We start from the raw sequence: 15486 nt of genomic DNA, 5'->3' as shown, positions 1-15486 counted from the left end.
AGTTTGAATCTTGTCTCTACCGCGTGCTGTCACTGAACTCTGCACTTCAGTTTCCTCATCTATTAAATGGGGATAATAATGGTGCATACCCCATAGAGTCTTTGAGAAAGTTAAATGCGATTATCTATCTAAAATGTTTATAATAGTCAACATGATCAATGTTTTTATTATCATTAGCTACTCCCTGAGGCAAAGCATATAAACACACACACTAAACAAATTTTAGATCATTTGAGCCACTGCCTACAGAAAACTCCTGAAACCTTGTCTAAACTTATTTTAAAAGGATCCAGGAGCTTTCTTCTTATTAGAGAGAAGGCTTTCGAGTTTTCTCATCATGAAGATGACATCTGAGTCAAGACCTAGAGGTAGTGCCAGCATGAGTCCTGTGGCTCTCCCGGCAAGAGCATTTCAAACAGAGAGAACAGCCAGTGCGAAGTTCTGAGAGGACAGCTAGACTGTGTCTGAGGACCAGCCAGGAGGTCCATGTAGCTGGAGGGAAGTAAGCAGGCCAGAATAGGTCAGAGATATAAGTGGGTGCGGATAGGTTTTGTAGGACCTGGTAGGCCATTGTGAAGAGTCTGGATTCTGCTAAATGATTGATGGAGTTGTTAGGAGTCTGGAACCAAGGAGTGACATAGTCCGACTTCTCTGTCAAAAGGATGCCCTGACAACTGTGCTAAGAATGGAATGGAGGTGTGCAAGGCAGAAGCAGCAAGGAGACCACCTTTCGGAAACTACTGCAGCATCCCCAGCAAACAGCAGTGGCGACTGGGATCAGGGCAGTCATGTGGGCTTGGAGCACGGTCAGTACCTGCTATGTTTTGAATCCCGAACTGACAGAATTTGGTAATGTCCTGAGACGAAGAAAAGAGTCAAGGATAACACTAAGTATTTTGTCCTGAGCAACTGGAAGGGAAAGGTTCCTTTAACTGAGATGACGAAGATGCAGGGGAGAGACAGGTTTGGGAAGGAATATGAGGTGTTCATGCTGGGACCTGTTAAGTATGAGATAGCTCTTAAGCATCCAAGTGAAAATGCTGAGGTGGCAGTGAGACAGAAGAGTCTGGAGGCAGTGGGCCGTCTGGAGTAGAAAAATATTTGGGAGATATCAGGTTTTAGTTGGTGTTTCAAACTATGAGACTGGATGAAATCACTGAGGAAGTGAGGAGAAAGGGAAACAGGAGCTGAAAGGTTAGAACTTGGAGGCACCCTAGTATCTGGGGGTCAGAGAAAGAAAAAGAAACAGCAAGGAGAAGAATGAAAGACAAGGAAAACACAGAGTCTGGAAACCAAGTGAAGGCATGTGAGCAGGGCTTTGATGGTTGAACAAGAGTTTGTTAGGCCAGTGGTCCTCAAAATGTGGTCCCAGACTAGCAGCATCAGCACCTGGAAACTTGTTAGGAATGTGCAGAATCTTGGACCACAGACCAGAACTACTGAATCAGAAACTCTGATCGTGGGCTTCTGATGTACCCTAAAATTTGAGAATCATTGCCCTAGGCATCACATTGCCTGCCCAATATAATAAAGAGCATTAAGAAGAACCCCCACCCCTATCACCACTTTCTTTACTGGAGGAGACTATTTTTAAAGACCCACTTAGTGCTCAAAGCAAATTTGTAGCCAGTGGGTACTTCACCATAACCCCCTCCCTGACATCACTACCCCCATCCCAATTTAGAAACCTTCTACTAATTTATCATGGCTCTTTGGAGAGGAGGAATGCCCCCATTTCACCGGACAGAGGGAATGCTGAGCACCAGACATGCCAAACATTCCACTGCTAAATAAAGGCGGTGGGGGGGGGGGGGTGTTCCAAGGTTAGCGTTAACGGGCCATAAACGCTGAAACTCTTAGATGTAAAGCTTATTCCACCCAACCGTTCCCAAAATTTCCTCTAGATTTTCCTAAGAGAATTCCACCCTCTTCCATTCTGGGGAGAAAAGGTTAAAATTAGGGCAAGCCCCGCAGGCCTGGCATTCCAGATAGAGGGAGGCTGTCCCCAGAAATAAGCTGGTTCCCACTAGGATGGGCGGGGTGGGGCGGGGCGCCTCCAGTCCCAGTTCAGCCGAGGGGCTCCCGGGAGGCCTGCCCTCTCCAGTATCTGCCAGGGGTCTGGTCCCAAGCTTTAAAAATCTGAGCCGTGGCACTGCATCCCGACCTCTCCTCTCCCAGCCAGTTCTGGCTGGCTTTTCAAAAGTGTGCAGTTGTCTCCTCCCTGCCCAGCCCCATCCTCGCCCAGGACCAGCTGTGCGGCCGGCCAGCTTCACTTAGGACGCGAGCGCACCGAGCGGCGCTCACAGTTCAGGCACCTTCGGCTTTCCGCTCTGCTCCCGGGGCCGCTTTGCAAAGTTGGGCAGCTCCAAGCGCACGCTTTGCCTCCGACTTCTCCCTCCCCCGATTCCAGGCGCCCCCGCTTCCCACACTCCTTCCACCCCGAGCAGCCTGTCCCAGCGGGCTGGCGGCTCGCATCCCTGTCCAGTCTTACTCCCGACCATGCTGTTCGGGGGCGTACTGCTGGCGGTGCAAGGTAAGGCCTGGATCGGGGGTGGGGGGGTTCCTCCGAGGGGCGCTCTCGTGACCCTCTCCCAATCCCGCAGCCCTGGTAGTCGGGCTCGCGGTCCTAGGCTGGGCCATCCGAGGGCGCCTACGGATCCATCTCCACAGCCGCTAACCTCCCTCCCCGAGCCCAGCGACCGCGCACGGGTCGCGCAGTGCAAGCGCCCTGGGCGGGGGCGGCAATACTGCCTCCCTCTCCCGTCCCCTCCCGCACCCCTTCTCACTATCACCAGGTGGTTCCCCGGGGTGCCCTGAGTTGGTGTAAACGCTCCTGAGACCGAGCCTGAACCGAAACCCGCTTTGTGCCAGCAGCCCTGCAGCTTGCCAGTGCCCTGGACCTGCCCGCGGGATCCTGCGCGTTCGAAGAGAGCACCTGCGACTTTGACTCGGTGTTCGAGTTCCTGCCATGGATTTTAAACGAGGAAGGTAAGGGGGTCAGTACACAGGGGCCCAAGGTGAACTTTCCTTTTTTGCTGGTTGGCTCTTTCGCATGGGCAATGTTATCATCTTGGAGTTAAGTACTCTCAGGAGGAAAAGTGTGAGTCACGGATCATCTTTCCAACTCTCAGCTGTGCTGCATGGACGGCCAATGAAGAGATGGAGGCCATTGTTTACCTGGCCTGCGGGTAGAGGCTCTGCGATTTTGCCCGCCCCCTCCCCCCATGGAAGGGAGAAAGGGGGCACAGCTGATGATTGTCTCCCATCAGCTGCGTGCCCTCTGCAGGTCAACAGCCTCTCTGGTCCGCAGCAGACACCTTGGTGAGCTGGGAAAGTTGGGTGAGGTTAGTTTCCTTCTCGTCCTGCAGAAATGGTGCCCTAATTCTGTGATGGGACCTCAGTGCTAAACCTCACATTTATGTTGTGCTTGACAGCGTTTTGTTGCATGACATCATCCTCATGTTATTGTTGTATTTATAATCCAGTACTTGGCGAAAGAGGATACCAAGTCCATGGCCATGTGCCTGAGGTCTCTCAGCTGGCTGGCATTGGTCATTGTCTTACCACTCATACCATTCGGGTTCGAGTGACAAAGTTGAAATGTGGGCTCTTCAGATATAGCTTCTTGCCCTTCATTTATTTAGTAAAAAATAAGTAGTTCTCTAACACCCAAGAGGAGGCACTTCTTTCCCTTATCTCTCACTTGTGCCACCCCATTAAGAGGCTTGATGCCCCAGGCCACTGGGACTGGGAAATAGCCTCCTTTAAAAAACACTGCAGCATAAAAGAGATCAGCTAACCTCCTTCCCAGGAATCTCAGTTGTCCTCAGGCCCCCAGATTATCTAAGCGCCCTGGAGAAGGTGGAGGTTCAGAACCCCTGCTTAGGATGTATGAACTGTCATCACAGCTTTTCTGCCTTGGGCTTCTGTTTGGGGCTTTGCATATACTAGCTTCTCTGACATTGGCAGGGAGGTGATGTTAGCCCCATTTTACAGAGGAGGGACTCTCAGTCTTACAATATTCAAATGGCTGGCCCATGTCCCAAGCTACCAGTCAGTGGCCAGCTCTGAGCTGACTAGATCAGGGAAAAAACAGGAGGGAACCACTCAGTGGTAAGCTTTATTTATTGCCAACAATTGCCAAGTCTTTCCTACAGAGTACTTAGGGGTAGCTGGGAAAAATCAATTCATGATTTATCCTTTGAAGGATTCCTACCTTGCTGATTGCCTTAGGGAAGTCTCTTTCATCTCACCACCTTACCCCTTTCCCTGTTCTGGTTGTGTTTGAAGCATTTTGAGCAGTGGCCTGACCTGGACCACATGACTGGCTTTGGAGAGCATTATTCTCTAGCACCGTGCTTTAGCTGCATCAAAATTACCTGGTGGGTATGTTAGGACACAGGTTGCTGGGCCCCACCTCTGAGTTTCAGAGTCAGTGGGTCTGGGATGGGGCTGAAAATTTGCATATCTAACAAGTTCCCAGGTGATGCTGCTGGTCTGGAGATCACATTTTAAGAACCATTGACCTTTGAGAACCCCTACCTCTGCTGGTGGCCCTGTGCAGGGCTAGGACTAAGGTGAAAGAGCCCCTTGCATGACCCTGAGAGTGAAAACCTCCTTAAATCTTGTGCCCTAGACACCCCTCTTGCCTCGCCCTAGCCTGGCTCTGAGAAAAGGAAATCAACATCACCCCTTAATCCAGGAGCCTCAGTCCTGTGCCCCCATTGCCAGGCCTCCATCAGGATGGTGGCCCCCTGGCAGCCTGCTCCTGGGTCAGTGGGCAGGCCACAGCTCGCTGCACTCAACTGCCACCCAGACCCGCAGGAAGTGCTCTCTGCTGAGTTGGCACCTCTGCATCAGTGGCACTGTGCCCCTCCAGGAAAACAGGACGATGCTTACAGGGAAAGGTGATTGTGGTTTATAGCAAAATGAAGACACTGTTGCTTTCCTCTTTGCTTTCTTTTTAACTTCTAACAGCCACAGCTTTCTGGCTCAGGGCTGGGGAAAGTTCATTCATTCGCCTCTGAGCATTCCCCGGGGAGCAGGCTGGTTAGGCTTCCATCCTCACGTATCACGTTTTTCGGAGGCCAGAACTTGGACATAACAGTCCACTCCAGAGGCACAGCAAGGTAGGAGTGTGGCAGCCACTGCTGCTGCCTGCTGAGAAGCCATCACTAAGAATTTCCGGTATAAACCCATTCCTGGGTTAGTAGATTAAAGACAATACAAGTGTCCCAGGCTGAAATCTGTTCACAAGACTTTCTGCAAATTTACTTCATCTGGCTGCAAAAACCCTTTGAAACTGGTTCCATCCACCTCCGTGTATTGTATGGCGGCATAGAAAATTATAGGTTTCAGTGACTTTTGCCCACAAGTATTTGGAAGGCAAATAGCACTTTCTAGATGTCCTTGGTCAGTAGGTTAATTTACAGTGGAGAGATCAATGCTAAAGCCCAGTGAAGAGAGTTAAGTAGAGAAAAAAATCTGCCAATTAGAATTCCATTACAGGAGATTCAAATCGGGAGTCATTGTCTCAAAATATCTCCCAGCTGCCCCAAGTTGTATTTGAGGTCCACCCCTTTGGTTTACTTAGAGTATTAGGTCTCTAAGCCTCTCCAATTACAATTCCAATGTCCCTAGCTCATGGCCATTTTGAAATATGCTTGATTTCCACTGGGCACAAAATGGATGAGTTTTGACAAGGCGATGCATTGACTTGGATTGCATACCATAGGGAGGGTACCCCCAGGGACAGAGGGTGGCACCAGAGCAGGTGACTGGGCACGGCAACCCAGCCTCGTCTACTTTCCAGTTTCTTGTTTTCTTGATTTACCTCCATGTTTTCGGTAGAATATTTTAATTTTCTCTCACTTGTCAAGGCAAGTGAGATTGTGTCAGAATCAAACTTTGAATTTGCATCTAAATTTTAGGTTTGAATTAAATCCTGGAAAGAAGAGATCTATTTTATCCTATAAAAATCTCCCTTATTCATTCATTTATCATCTAAAAAAATCTTTATTCATTCGCAGTTCAGAGAATATTGGAACCCCTTTGAACAGTCGTCCTCAGCTGAAGTCGAGACTGTTGGTTCCATTTCCCCACTGCCAGCTGTGGGGGGCAGAAGCCCTCCGGCTGAGCATTCTTGGACACTGTAAAGTTGGCCTCACATCAGAATGGTCACGACGAGTCATCGGCTGGGTGTTGGCTTCCTTCCAATCTTTGGACCCCTTGGTTTAGCATCTTTAAGCTGGCTCTATGAGGAAGTCATTGGAGGAACTGAGGGAGGGAGGGGGTAAAATCCAAACCCAGGTGCTGCTCCTTAATTAGAAGTTTGGAACCCTAAGCCCCCCCAGAGAGGAAGGTAGATGTGCACGTGTCAGGTTAAGAGGAGGTAAAAAAGGAAATTCAAAGCACTAGTAGAGAAAGTATTTTTTTTTTCTACCACAGTGGGGTCAGTGTTTGAGGAATTGCCTAATACAGGAAGAATTTGGATGGTATTTGTACCCAGGAGCAAGTGATGGTATCTGAGGCAGGCTGGCCAGCTAGAAGTTTGGCATAACCAATGGGGGGCGGGTGGTAGAGTAGGCCGATATTTCAATGTACGTACATGTGTGTGTCTCTTCCTGTCAACCTCCTTTCTCCACCCAAACCCCTTCCTTCTCTCTTAAGGACACTTTCAGTTACTTGGTCAGCTGAGTTTCACTTCTTCACTCAGTCATGTGCTAGTTATTAATACTGATAAATCCTGCCTGATATTTCTTGAGGCCCGGCTGGAGCCAGAAGTCTGGCCAACATCCCCGGGGGCCTTCCTAGAGGAGGAGGACCAGTCCCCCCTTTCTGTGGGTTACAGCTCTCTTTCTGACTCAGCATCCCACCCTGACATCAGGAGTTCATCAGGCAATTCCCACCCTCTGGATCTGCTTAAACCTGCATCGCCTCTGCTTGTTGGTCTCTTGATGCCCTTTATGCAGAAACACAGCCCCCGTGTTGTGGAGAGGCTGAGAGCAGCACGAGTCTGGGGTGTTCCTCAGATGCTCCTCGGAGTAACAGTCGACCCCAGGAACTGGCCGAGTTCTTCCTGCAATGCCCTGTGGCGTTCCCTGGCCCGCCCTGGCTACTACTGATGTCAGGTTGAACCTGGCTCTTGTGAGCTGTGCCTGAGCGTGGCCTTGGTTCTGCCCTGGCTCTGCCTGGGATCCTAGATCCTAGAGCTGGGCCTTGGAGTTCATCCAGTGCAACCTCCTCATTTTACGGAGGCGTGCACTGGGGCCCAGACAGGCTCCCAGTCAGGGTCAATGACCAAGTCAGTGGCAGCCCTGGGGCAGGGCCTCATTTCCTCAGCTCTTCACCTTTCTTTCTTCTAGCATTGCTGCCTCTCCCAATGTCCCTGTCTTCACCAGCTCCTGGACCTTGACACTTTGGTGTGTTAGTTAAACTCTGCAACATGTTAGAAACTCTTCATCAGACATCTAATTATATTTCATACATGTGGAAAAACATGGTTCCAAAGGTGCAGTGCTTTGGGCCTACCAAACCCACAAAACACTATATTTTATGCCAGACCATGCATTTATTCACTCAGATGTGTAGGGATCCCACCTGCCTACAATCTTTAGCATATAAAAGAGTGCCTGGCACATAGTAGTTGCTCAACAAATATTTGTTGGATGAATGAATTTGCTGAAGGAATAACTTCAATATTGGATGATTAAAAAGTCCTTATGCGTTTCGTGTGTGCCCCTGGTTCATTCTGCCCCTTCAAAGGTAGTTCCTTAGCATAAGAAACAATGTAAGCCTAGTGGTTAATATGAACTCTAGAGTTGGACAGCTTGGATTAGAATCCAGGCTCTACCCTTATATGCTGTGTGGCTTTAGGCAAATTACTTAACCCCTCTGTGTCTCAGTTTCCTTGGCTGTAAAATGGAGATAATTAAAGCACCTATCTCCTAAGACTGTTATGAAGACTAAATACATTAATATATTTAACACATAGTGAGCACTTTATACATGTAGCCTATTATTATTGTTACTCTTATTACTAGTTTTGTATTTTATCAAACATTATTTCTTCAATTCAGACAGCTTTCCAACACAGCTTCTGGATTGCTCAGGAGAATGTATTTTTCTTTTCATTATAGTTTTGCCATTTGTTCTCTATTCCAACCAGAGGAAGAGCTTTCCTTTTCTTATTGTTTGGCTCTATTTTATTTATTTATTTAATAATTTAATCATCCGTTAGCCTCCTGGGCCATCTAAGTTTTGTGTGGCTGACTGAAGTGTGGACATAAAATAATAAGACTAAGTTTCACACTTGGTTTACAGTCTCTCCCTATGACTTAGACCTTTTTCTCTATAAATTCTTAGTTTTTGTCAGGAATGCTTTGGTCCCTGCCCCAGCCTGTTCTTCCCTACTTATCTGTCCCACGGAGCTGGTGCCTCAGCATCTATCAAGTTCCATGCTGGTCCCTTCTAGCAGACCTCTGAACTCTCACCTCCTAAGCTCTTAGGCAGGTCCCTAACCCATGGCCTCCCCGTCAATCAATCTGAGTTCTTGGGTTCTCTTACCTGGCCCCTCCACTTGGGACTTAACCTACCTGGACTGGTGATCTCTGCCTGCTCCTCTCTGCTGTGACTCACTTCTCTGGATGTAGGCTCTGTCTGGCCTTCCTATCAAGGCCAACACCCAGTCTGGGTTCCTCCCTACTCAAATTAGAGTTGCTGAATGGGAAGTTGCTACCCAGCTCCTGGTCTGATCCCTGACAAGGCGCCCAGGATTTTTGGGATGTTTTCCTTCCCATAATTGCAGAAGTCAGCTGTGGTCACAATATATTGGGAGGAAAAAGTAATTTCTTGTCACAGGACTTTCTGCTTTCACTGTCATCTTCAAATCTCTTAGCATGCAGTCCCCAGGTTTTATGACTTGCGTTTTGGGATATGCTATTTATAAAAAATCCTGGTTCTTAAAATAGCAGAACCTATTTGGTAGGTCACCCCAGCAATAGTCCTACTTCTGTCTCTTGTTAAACAATGTTTGATTTTTAAGAATTTGAGTGAAACCTATTTATGTTAATAGAAGTGATGGGCATCTTGGTATATAAGCCCAGCAGGTAGCTGAACATGTGTCGGGCGTCTTTGCTGGTCAATCCTGATTTTTACTTCTACCAGTTATCCCACCCACTCTTCCTCAATTTCTCTTATGCTTGTCTTAATCAATTCAGTCATATAAATGTATTCATGCATTCAGATCTAGGCTCTTGCAGCATTTGATTATATGTTTAATTTCATATATATGTAGGTATGTATATGAAATACCTACAGGAAGACGGTAGTACTTAACACAGAAGAACATATGGCTGGTGATAAACGAGGAAGTTATTTAAGACCAAAGAACTTTCACAGTATATCAGAAATTTCTATCATATCCGTTAGGCCATACCTAATTAAGGAAAGCATAATGTCATAACTAATATCAATAAGACATTCCTGACAAAAAATAGGAATTTATAGAGAAATTCTCACACCTGTGCATTAGGCCAATGGTTCTCAACCCTGACTGGACATTAAAATCACCTAAAAGTTTCTTTAAAAATACTTGTGTCCAGCCCTACCCCAAGAGACTCTGATTTACTTGGCCAGACATGGGGCCAGACTTGGTGCTGTTAACAAATAGACATTAAGAAATGAACAGACCTGGTGTTGTTAACAAATAGACACTAAGAAATGAACCAACTCCCTAGGTGATTCCAATATGCAGCCAGGGTTGAGGGCAGTGATTAGAAGAATGGCCAACTGCCCCCATCTCCCCGCAACCAGATGTAAAAAGAAGGAATGTCCTCTTATTAAGGGTCCTTTAATGATTACCAATTGCCAACATGGTAAAGTACAAACTGCCTAGCTTGGCACGCAAGGTCCTTCGTGATTTGCCCTCAGCTATATTTCTACTCTTCCCTCCCATTAATCCCCAGCGTGCTGTTCATTCAACATGCTCTTTACTTTCTTGCCTCCCTGCTCTATTTGTGCTGTTCTCTACGTCTGTATTATCCTGCTTTTCCATTCCCCTGCCCCATCCCGGCCTATTTAAATCTATCCGTGCTTTAATGTAGAGCTCTTTTTTGAAACATTCCCTGATTTTCCCAAGTAAATGAACCTCTCCCTTTCCTCTTTGTTCTCCCTTCCCGTGGCTCTCTTCACGTTCCACCATGTAAATCTTCTTAGTGTCTCCTTATCGGCGTCCCCACCTCTTCACCTCATCAGAGTGTTACACTGTAAGAACAGGGATCACATGCTTCCCACAACACCTGACAGACAGTGTGTGGTACAAACAAACATTCTGGATTTAATCAATCTCTAAAGCCCTTATTGAGATTGATTTAAAAAGAAAAAAACAAAACAAAACTTGACATTTTCCCCTGTAGTGAAAGAGGTTGTGTTTAACAATCCTTCCTACCATAGGACTTCAAAGACTTTGGAGGCTTCTGTTGTAATTTCCAGATATAACAGTGAAACCGTAGTTCAGCTTGCCTCACCAATGTGTGATTTATTTCATCCCCGACATACCCATGGGCAAATAGCCCTTGGATTATTTACCCATCAGGGCTGCCCGAATCCCTTGATCCTCTGCCATCACAAACAATCATAAAGCAGCCTTGAGAGTGACACTGATTGGTCTAAAAAGTATTTTTTGCAAAAGATGAACAGACTTTGAACTAGCTGTTGAGAGCTGTTGTTTCTAAGGAACTCAAGTGCGAGACATCAGTATAGTACCCACCCTGATGGGATATTTGTCTGCTCCTGGAAGCAGCTCTTGCATACTGTGGTGACTTATGGAGAAACCAAAGGATTAGGTTTATGATTCAGTGTTATCTGCCAGAATATTTGCTTTTTCTACTTTTTGAGACATTTATCTGTGTTTTGGGGGATTCTGAGGTTTAGAATAAAATAATAAACCAAAACAAGTGGTATCATGCCATAATGTCATAGTATCATGAATGAATCATATGTTTTACAGAAAAAGTTTCTAAACAATATTAAAGCAGAAACTAACACACCATTGTAAAGCAATTATATTCCAATAAAGATGTTTAAAAAAAAAAGAATATTCATTCTATCAACACACATTTGAGTGCCCACTACCCATCAGGCACTATATTAGTTGTTGGAGTACAGAGAGTGCATGAAATACATACACAGTCATGGTCCCTGACCTTTGTGGTCACCATAGACCAACAGGAAGAAACATAAATCTGTAATTATGGTAGAGAGCAAAAGGAATTGTATACTAGCCCAGGAGTTTCATTGCAAACTGCATAAGTAGGCTGTTTAAATTAAGCAGAAAAGAAATTTATTGGAAGGGTATTAATTAGCTCTCAGAATCAGAAGGAAGTCTAGAGAGCTATATTTGGGCAAGGGTAAAGAGATACATATTGTAGGCAGAATCCTACTGGAGGAGCCATTTGTGGACTTTACCACTAGATATTTGTTACTGCGCTTCTGGGCCTGCCTGTCCGTTATTCTGTAGACAATGAGTAGTGATATTGCTTGCTCTCCAGTCCAGTAGCTGAGAAGAGGATTGATTTGAGGAAGATTGGCAATGGAGAGGCTAGTTAGGGAACTGTGCAGTGGTCTAGCTAAGAGATGATGAGGGCTTGAAATAGGACAAGGAGAGTAAGGTAAAAGGGAGAGAGTAAATAAAACACCAGAAAGGGGACTAAATTGACACGACTTGCTAATTGATTGGGCGGTTGTAACGAGTCAGGGAAAGTGACTCCCAGATTTCTAGTTTGGACAGCTGTTTGTTTGAGGATGTCAACAGTTTAGAGAATTTCAAACTGAAAATTATGTTAGGGTAGAAGAAGTTGTGTTCAGTTCTGAGTTACCTGGGAAACATCCAGGTGGAGGTTTCCAGCAGGACTTTGATGTAGGAAGCTGAAGGTCAGGTACAGTCTGGGTAGTACTATGGCTGTGGGAATCCTTAGCATAAAGACAGTGGTTGAAATCTTGAGAAGAGGTAAGATCACCCAAAGAGAATGTATAAAGTGGTAACAGCAGGAAGCTGAGGGTGGAGCCTTAAATTCATGTTTAAGGATTAGGCATAGGAAGGAGATGGTGGAATAAATGAAACAGAAGGAACTAGACATAGAGGAGGAGGAGAATTAGGAAAGTGCAGGGCCTCAGAAGCCAAAGGACTTAGGAGTTTCTAAAGCAGAGAGGTGGGCACAGTATGACTTGTCTGTTGGAAATGACAATTAGGTGCTTGAATGAGCGCAGTGTCAGTGAAATGATGAGGACAGACCCCGAATGCCCTGGTGGAAGAATGAAGGGAGAATGTAAACAGCAGAGTTCTCAGTAAGTTCAGATGTTCTCTCTTTCTCAGAGAGAGGTTCGACCATACCTCTAAAGAAACTTGAGATGAAAGAGTTTTTGTTTTGTTGGTTTTTTTTTTTTTTTTTTTTAGGAAGGGGAGACTTGAGCTTGTTTTTGAAGTGAGAGGAAGGGATCAGTAAAGAAAGAAGATTCAGGAGACAGGGGGGCTCTAGCTCTGCACTAGAACCAATTTCCACTTTGACGATTCAGAAACCTCAAGAAAATACCGATTTCTTGGACTCACATAACCCAAGATCCCTCCATTGAGTGGCTCAATAACACTTGTGTCAACTTCAAAATGTGTGAAATTTTATTTCTACTGTAAATGCAGAGGATGTAGGAGATTGGGCTGAATCTGTGATAATTAGGATGCATCCTAGCATATACTTATCAAAAAGCAAAACCAAACCTTTTATAGGCTACAGGAGAATGTTTGGTTATAAGGAAACTTTAACAGCATAGCATATTTCTATTTCTGTCATAGGAATAGTTCCCAGCGAGAACTGTGAAGTAAAACCTAGTGAAATAGTTACACAATATAGCTTCCTATGCAGCCATGGTGTGGGACCCATAGGTGGCCTTTCATGGTACCTGTCGAGTACATTTATCGTCATTGTCTGTAACCTTCACAACAGTCAACAGTCCTGGAGGTGGTTTTTATCAACATCAACACAAAGAGTCAGGATATGGACTGAAGCATATGTGGCTCCAAAGATTTGAGCTTCACTGGGCCCTAGGCTCCTTCCCATCAGAGAGTAAGTTGTTACCTTCATACTTCCAGAGGTCATCACCGAGGAAGACAGACCTGCAAGATTTATGCTTCCCTAGAGGTAGTGGGAAACCTCTGCAAAATACTGCTGGTGTCCCAATATTCCAACTCCTGCCCCTGGGGTTCCAGGCCCCAGATACAACCAGCATGCCTGCCATGTGGTGGTAAGCCTTTGGAACCACGCAAGCATCAAGCCAAGATAGGGAAATATACTTCTACTTATTTTTTCCATAACAGATTAAAGTTTACTCTTGGAACCATTTGAAGGATTCTCTTCTCAGTCCTCAGCATTATCTTGGCAGAGAACTTTAGGGAAAATTTACAGCTTGACCTAAAATGCTTTGGCAGTCTTAAGGAATATTCCTAAACTTCGAATTCATCCATTCGTACTGTGAACGAATTAAAAGAGTACGCAGATAAATGTGTTTTTGCAAGCCAGTTGCCCTACTACACGAGCAGTTTGGTACTCACTCGTTCCATTACTCCTAACAGAATGGCAGTGTTGCTATCCAGCAACATTATATAATATTGTGATATATAACTTAGCTCTATGCTCAGAGAAATTTCCATTCCTTATTTGAAAAACTTTTGCCTCACTGCCAAAGAGAGCTGAAGTGTTATTTGGGGCCACATTTATAATGAAGATGACTTTAATATGCTTTAACTTCACCAAGAAGATGCCTTCTTTGCTTACCAATATTTTATGACTAAGACCATATTGTCTGATACCATAACTTAATAAGTTTTCTTTTTTAAGCTTCTGCAGATTTCTTTTAATTTTGTGACTTTATGAAAAATGAGTAATAAACTAGAGTGTGTTTAAAGTGTATTGTGACTCTGCATTAGCCCATTTTAAAATATAAGCTTTATGGAAAGCTTTTGATTTTCCACTACAAATCCTGAAAATTGGGAATACGCATCTGAAAACATTTTCCCTTTTCCACAAATTCTGATGAGGAAAATGTGAGTTACACATTAGTACCGTTTTTGTTTTTTTTTGAGAATCAGCACTGAAGAGCAGACCCTTTTGTTTTTTTTTTTTTAAAATCTGTAGCCTTTGTTTAATTCACAGTTTCTTATATTTAAAGGATCATGGGTATTTTAGGTAAAATCTATTAATGTCCTGAAAACATTTTGGCTTTTTGAGAAATCCTGTCTTACAGAGGAGTATTCATCAGACACAATCCCTTCTATAGGAATAACCTACCATAGGAGACCAAAATATAGGTAATAAAATATTATGCCCTTTTTTTAGTACACTCAGATCCAAGAAGCAGGATTAAAAAGTCTCTAAAACCCATGTGTATATACTTGGAATTTTATCTCTTCATTCTGCCTCTATCTGCACACCTATTCCAAGAAATAACTGAGTTCTTCACAGTTTGATGTTTGTCTGGGACTCGTTAATTAGATATAACAATGGCTGATATTCTTGTTTTACTCATTGTCTTTTTTCTGAGTTATGATCTGTCCATTCAATTCAAAGCGCATCTACTTCTTTGGTCCTCTGAACCAAAATTCACATTACCATACACTAATTCCATGTTAAATTCCATGGTCAATATCCCTGCTGGTATAATTTCAGTCACATTGATAAGAAATCATTCATTCAGGAGGTAGAAACAGTTTGCAGGTATATACATTGCCAGAGTTAATCAGGTGATAATTTTGTATATCAAGTTATTATATACAAACGTTATTATTAACAGTAAGGGACAGAGCTGGAACTCAAAGCTAAACTGTCCAACCCTATTTTCCAAGTGACACTGATCTATTTTTATAAAACATCACTCTGCATTACAGAGTACTTATTATTAGAAACTGAGTTTCTTGGGAAAAAAAGTCAGCCAAATCTTCCAACAAAAGTCATTATAACATACAAGCATTTACTAAAGAAGTGACTTCTCAAAAATTTCTTGTCACTTACTACTAGCTTAGAGCATATACTTTCTAATGGTGGTAAAATATTTATTAGTTTCACATATCTTTGTCTTGGAAATACAGTTCTATACATAGAAAAGTGAACAAATTATTTTAAAATATTCAGTATTCTATTTGGTGATTTTAGAATAGATTTTTTTTTTTTTTTTTTTTTTTGCGGTACGCGAGCCTCTTACTGCCGTGGTCTCTCCCGTTGCGGAGCACAGGCTCTGGACGCGCAGGCTCAGCGGCCATGGCTCACGGGCCCAGCCGCGCCGCGGCATGTGGGATCTTCCCGGACCGGGGCACGAACCCGTGTCCCCTGCATCGGCAGGCGGACTCTCAACCACTGCGCCACCAGGGAAGCCCTAGATTAGATTTTTTAACACCTTTATTGGAGTATAATTGCTTTACAATGGTGTGTTAGTTTCTGC

At 44.6% G+C, this 15486-nt stretch overlaps 1 protein-coding gene across 1 annotated transcript in view; it reads left to right on the top strand.

Annotated features, from left to right (window-relative positions):
* Positions 1 to 2499: 2499 nt before the first annotated feature.
* The window catches only part of MAMDC2 (MAM domain containing 2), a gene marked incomplete at its 5' end in the record, with an annotated part of 166334 nt that continues 153347 nt past the window's right edge, over positions 2500 to 15486 (top strand). The window contains 2 exons of the mRNA XM_082843703.1: positions 2500 to 2533; positions 2875 to 2988. Of these exons, the coding sequence (XP_082699829.1) occupies positions 2500 to 2533; positions 2875 to 2988 (148 nt within the window). The remainder of the gene's footprint in view (positions 2534 to 2874; positions 2989 to 15486) is intronic.

Source organism: Leucopleurus acutus, assembly GCF_964270905.1.
Source record: "Leucopleurus acutus genome assembly, chromosome: 7".
Taxonomy (NCBI): domain Eukaryota; kingdom Metazoa; phylum Chordata; class Mammalia; order Artiodactyla; family Delphinidae; genus Leucopleurus; species Leucopleurus acutus.
The sequence above is the reverse complement of the archived record's forward strand: the minus strand, read 5'-3'. Positions and strand labels throughout refer to the sequence as shown.